At 43.4% G+C, this 6,119-nt stretch overlaps 1 protein-coding gene across 4 annotated transcripts in view; it reads right to left on the reverse strand.

Annotated features, from left to right (window-relative positions):
* The window catches only part of TBC1D30 (TBC1 domain family member 30), a 64,563-nt gene extending 63,368 nt beyond the window's left edge, over positions 1–1,195 (reverse strand). Inside the window, exon 1 of one of the 4 annotated variants that reach the window (XM_061639826.1) lies at positions 381–1,195. In XM_061639826.1, the coding sequence (XP_061495810.1) occupies positions 381–777 (397 nt within the window). In that variant the 5' untranslated portion in view covers positions 778–1,195. Of the gene's footprint in view, positions 1–105 lie in introns of all 4 variants that reach the window. The other 3 variants (XM_061639825.1, XM_061639827.1, XM_061639830.1) reach the window with 3 other exon arrangements.
* Between the last annotated feature and the right edge of the window lie 4,924 nt (positions 1,196–6,119).

Genomic DNA, 6,119 nt, shown 5'->3' on the forward strand with positions numbered 1-6,119 from the left:
TCTTCTCTTGAGCAGTAAACCTCCAATTCATCCTAAATACTTGAAGAAGAGTATTTGGAACAGAGGCACAATCAGAACTTAGTAAGGCTTAATTTGAGCCCTTACCTCAAGAATGCATTAAAAAAGTAATCTATCTTTCATGAAAAGTTTGCCTTTTTTTTCTCCTGGCAGGGCTCCTGTACCAGAAAGTCAACAGGTGCAGCATGGAGATCCCGAGTACGTCACCCACCTGTTGACTTTCTGCCTGCCATGCAACTGTTAACGATGCAGAGGCTCTGCTGAGAAGAAGCAGGGGGCCCACTCTTCCTTTTAGATATGAAGCCACGGAGACCACCAGCATGGGGCTAAAGGGAGAGACATCCTCGGTCGGTCCTCATTACCTTTCTGGGCCAGGTACTTCCTCTGGGGCCGCTGGCCCGGCCTCCGCTGCAGCTCCTGGAGGAAGCGTGACTCGGCACTGCTGCCCCTGCCCCCAGGGAAGGCGTCAGAGCTGGCGGATGCCTCCGTGGAACTGTCCACGCTGTCGCGGTGGCGAGCGCGCCCCACGCTGTAGAGTTCGATCAGAAGGCCGTTCACCAGAGAGGAGGCGCGGCTGGCTCTCCTGCTCCGGCCGGGAGCCTCCTCCTCCTCGTCGTCGTCTTCTTCCTCCTCCGCCAGACTGTCTACGCTGCTACCCACTCTGGCCCTGGCTGCCTCTGCCACGCAGCTGCGCCTGTCTTCCCCGGAGTCCCCGTTGGTGTTGTCGTCGTCAACGAGGTCCACCTCGGCCAGTTCCATTCCCCTCCTCACCAGTTGCTAGCCGAAGCTGCTTCCTTTCACTGCCCTCCCGCCCCTACCATACAAATGAGAGCACCGCGCTTGCTAGCTGCAGGGCCAGAGTTCCGGGTTTGCCCCGTTGTCCACGAATCGGGGGTGGAGAAGGGAAAAAGAAACTGTTTTCCCTCTCTAAGGAGGCTCTGCCCCTGCTAAAGTGTCGTATTCTTCAATGTCCCCTGCGCCGTTCCTACCCTCCGTGAGCCGTGCTCCCCTCCCTTGCGGCTGCAGGTAGTGGCTTCCAAACTCCCACGCACGACGCACCTGCTGCCACCACCAGCCAATCGGGTCACCTCCTGTCACCACTCTTCCACTAACTTCGAACTTCAAAGGGAACCTAGTGGCGTGGAATTGCTACAGTAAAAGCTATCCGCAAGTCTGATTTTGCTGGATTCAATGTATGTTATGGTTTATTTATTTTGTAGTTATTTATATTTCAGCCTTCACAATTTAAAATCCTACCAAATAGCCTTCAGTTACATATCTTAAAAGCACAATAAACACTTTTAACTTATTAGAGACACCTCCGGATCCTTTCCACAAAACAATTGATGGTAGATGGGGCGGGGGTAGGGGATAGAGGAGCATCCAACTGGAGCAGCCGCGGTAGTCTTCGCCTGCCTCTTTCTCTCCTGGAATCTAGAACAAGGTAAATTAGTATAGCAATGACTGTGTGCCTGCTAAGTACTGCTGTTGTGAATGATTAGTGTGTTTACCTTGTATATATTTGATCTGTCACAAGCCAGCAATTAAAAAGTTAAAAGCAGTCGCAAGGCATCAAAACAATATCAATAAGCAGCAGCAACAAAAATTTCAACAGTGTATGTGTAAGGCTGTAACCCTGACTCTACTTAGCTGGGAATAAGCCTTGCCACCATTGAATTCAATTGGGCTTACTTCTGAGTAGATACAGTTAGACTTGTACTACAAGTAACATCTATACATATTATATAGAGATATATTTTGTATGCCTCCTAACAATAACATCTCATGCATCTGACTAATAAGGTTCTATCTAGTTCACAAAAGTCTACAATGGGGCTGAACTCAGTGGAACATTTCTGAGTAGATGCATATAGGACTGTGTTGTAAATCAGTTAGTTTTCAAGGTTCCATACCACTCTTTTTGTGTGTGTTCACTCAAGGATGGTGCACTATTTGAAGAAACGAGTATTTCACCACAGTGTGAGCCTAAGTATGTTACTCAGAAAGGGCCCACTATTGGAATTGGATGTTTTTCTCCCTCTGCAGGGGTCCTCTGCCTGTGTAATAAGTGCACAAACAGGCAGAAATTCAGCAAGACCAACTGCCCTGAGGAAGAGGGGAGAAGAAACAGAAATACAGTACCTTGCAAAAGTACTCAGATCCCTGACCAATGCTCTCATATTACTGAATTACAAATGGTACATTGTAATTTTGTACTGTATGATATTTTATTTTGAAACACTGAAACTCAACATCAATTATTGTAAGGTGACATTGGTTTTATGTTGGGAAATGTTTGTAAGAAACATAAAAAACTTAAGCATGTTGCTTGCATATGTATTCAACCCCCACACATTAATATTTGGTAGAGCCACCTTTCACTGTAATAACAGCTTTAAATCTTTTGGGGTAGGTATGTACCAGCTTTGCACACAGTGTCAGAGAGATTTTGACAGATTTGCTTCAGGTTGTTCAGGTTGGTTGGATACCGCTTGTGGACCGCAATTTTCAGAGTGCCATAGATTCTCATTGGGATTGAGATCAGGACTTTGACTGGGCCCCTGTAGGACATTCACTTTTTGTTCTTGAGCCACTCCAGTGTTGCTTTGGCCTTGTGCTTGGGATCATTGTCCTGCTGAAAAGTGAATTTTCTCCCTAGCTCAGTTTTTGAGTGGACTGAAGCAGGTTCTCTTGCAGTATTTCCCTGTATTTTGCTCCATCTAGTTTTCCTTCAATTTTAACAAGATGCCCAGTCCCTGCTGCTGTGAAGCATCCCCACAGCATGATACTACCACCACCATACTTCACTGTCGGGATGGTATGTCTTGAGGCATGGGCAGTGTTAGGTTTGTGCCACACATAGCTCTTTGACTTTTGGCCAAAAAGCTCTATCTTGGTCTCATCTGACCATAAAACCTTTTCCCACATCACAGCAGGGGCACTCTCATGCTTTCTGGCAAACTCCAGACATGCTTTCAGATGGTACTTTTTGAGTCACAGCTTGTTTCTTGCTACCCTCCCATACAGGCCAGTGTTACGCTGAGTTCTTGATATGGTAGACTGGTGTGTCACTACTCCACTCCCAGCCACTGAACTCTATAGCTTCCTCAAAGTGATTGTTGGCCTCTCTGTGGCTTCTCTTACAAGTCTCCTTTTTGTTTGAGCACTGAGTTTTGAGGGATGTCCTTTTCTTGGCAGTGCCTGGGTGGTGTGATGCAGCTTCCACTTCTTGATTATTGATCTAACTCTGCTCACTGGGATATCCAAACACTTGGGTATTATTTTGTACCCTTTTCCTAATCTATGCATTTATATTACATTATCTCTCACTTCTGTAGAATGCTCTTTGGTCTTCATTTTCCCTTAGATCCACAGCCTGACCAGTAATCCTTCAACAGTGGGATTTTTATCCTGACAACGTGACAGCAACTTTAATGGTTCACAGGTGGAGGCCCATGGTATGGTAATTGTGTCTTTGATAGGGCAATTTCTTTCATCTGTGTACACTGGGAGCTTCTACAGCACAGGGGTTGAATACTTACGCAAGCAACATGTTTCAGTTTTTCATGTTTCTTACAAACATTTCCCAACATGTCACCTTAATTGATGTTGAGTTTCAGTGTTTCAAAATAAAATATCATACAGAACAAAATTACAATGTACCATTTGTAATTCAGTAATATGAGAGCATTGGTCAGGGGTCTGATTACTTTTGCAAGGCACTGTAGGTTGTCCATTGCCACCATCCAGCCTCTAGTGCTGGCGCCTCCTTCTCCCAAGTGCCACCAGAGGGACTTCTGAAGGACCAAAAGACCCTTAGAGGAAAGGAGAAGGAACAGATATAGCTTCTTCAATGGCAAGCAGGTTTTTTTTGTCTTTTAATATATTATATTGGTACCTACTGCTTTAATAATTTTATGTAACAATAATAATATGCTTATTGTTATCATTATATATTAGATGTCTTGTTAAAACCTGAAGGCAACAGTCCTTTTCTTCTGGCTGGATTCGATTCTCCACCCCTGTATTACAAGGGAAAATACTTATTTCTATCTGGTTTCTCCACACCAGGCATAATTTGATAAACCTCTGTTGTGTCATCACTTGCAGTATGTATGGCACATTTATTCTGAAGCAAGTCCCACCATGACCAAACTGAGCAGTGGCTAGGCTTATTCCCTATAAAATGTGTTTATGATAGCAGCCTGGACCTCTTTCTAACAGGTTCCCCATCCCTGGTTTCAGCAAATTTCCCAACATTTTCAGAATGGTTCATCTTATCCCATTCCCCTCTTTGTTTGTGGTTGAAAGGCTCTTAAAATCTCAGTTGCTTATTTCCATTGTGACTAATGTGAAGGATGGAGCCCTTGCATTGAGGGTACTTTGTGCATAATAGTAACTTGGCTACAGATCATTATGCTCTAATACTGTCCTGACTGGACTATTGCAATGCAGCTTACATGGGGCTACCTTTGATGATGGTCTGGAAGCTGCAGCTGGTGTAGCATGCTGCCACCAGATTATTATTATTATGCAACAAGATGAGATAATGCATGAGTGATCCTTAAAACATTGCACTGGCTCCCTGTGAGCAACTGGGCAGTGCTCCAGTTGTGGAACTCCCTTCAAGCAGAGATCTGATTGTCCCTCAAGCTATTGTTATTTAGGCATCAAACTAAAACAAATTTGTTTGTTCAGTCCTTACATTGTACATATGTGGAGTGGAACTTAATAGCCCAAATACTGTATTTCTGCAGCATTGTATTTTATTATTAATGTTTTAGTTATTGTTTTATGCTGACTCTATTTTTATATTTAGCTGCCCTGGGCTCCTATGAAAGGGAAAATAAATAACTAATAATACAAATAATGTTTAGTCTGGGCAGCTTATAAAGGAGTTTATAGAGTACAATCTCCCAGTGGTCAGGTCATATGATGTGGGGTGGTGCAAAAGCTATTTTGATCCATATACTCATTCAAACCAAATCCACACCTTTGTATCAAATATGGAACTAGCAAAAACAAAAAAGGCATCCAGAACCAAATTAATATGGATTGGGAGTCAAGGACTCAGGCCTCTCCCCGCAATCCTTTTTGGTGCTAAATGCTCAGGCAGTGGAAGGCACTTTTGAACATCTTCAGGCAGCCTTGTACATTTCAAGGATTGCTTTGGCAGTGTCAAGATCAGAAGCTGGGGCTTCCAGCCAAGTATGAGTATGAAAAATTAAGTGTTGGCTCAGCTTTCTGACTGCAGGAGATAATACTGCTGCATGTGTGTGCCAAAATGACTACCTAAATGCACCAAATGATAAGATGAAGTACTGCAGGAATCTATTTGCAGTGTTTTACTTGTTGAACCATTCCTAGTTATTGCATACAGTCTTATTCTAATAATGTACATTAGGTCAGAAATAAGTTGGGCATAGTTTATTTCGAAGGAGACTTCAGGGGTTCCTGTTTAGACCTTCGTATTCTTCAATGACTGCAGCAGCAGTTAATGACTTAACAGCACAACCAAGTAACCCCTAAAGTCCTCATGAAATCAACGCAGCTTTTTTTCTCAGTAGACATGCATAGGATGCACTGGTAGAAAATGAGCTGTCAGAAATCAAACCCATTGTTTTTGTTGTCACCTGACACAATGCTTCTTATTAATGTTCCCACAGCTGCCGTTTATCTAGCATTGTTGAAACTTTTATAATTATTTTATTGACTTTTTCAACAAAATACAAACGTAAAATAAGTACAGGGAGAGGGGAGCTAATGGGAAAGTTTAAGAAATTAAACGCATATATCAACCAGCCCTTATTTTCCTTTTCATGTGAACGATTTCAAATGTTCGTAAGCAGCCCCATTGGTTTCCCATATAGCGCAGGATGGTGCACAGGACAGCGCCAACAAAATTTCGATTGGGCTGACAGGTGCATGAAGACCACAAATTACAGAATTTGTGTAAGGAGGTCCGTCGTCGGCAAAAAAATAGTGTATGCCGTATACGGAATACGTGTAATTCTACGCATCCGATGCAGTACCAGTGTCATCTTTTTTTTTTCCTCACGGGAAAAGACGAGTGTAGTAAGAACAGCACTTAATTTTCAGAC

The sequence above is a fragment of the Rhineura floridana genome, chromosome 8 (assembly GCF_030035675.1).
Source record: "Rhineura floridana isolate rRhiFlo1 chromosome 8, rRhiFlo1.hap2, whole genome shotgun sequence".
Taxonomy (NCBI): Eukaryota; Metazoa; Chordata; class Lepidosauria; order Squamata; family Rhineuridae; genus Rhineura; species Rhineura floridana.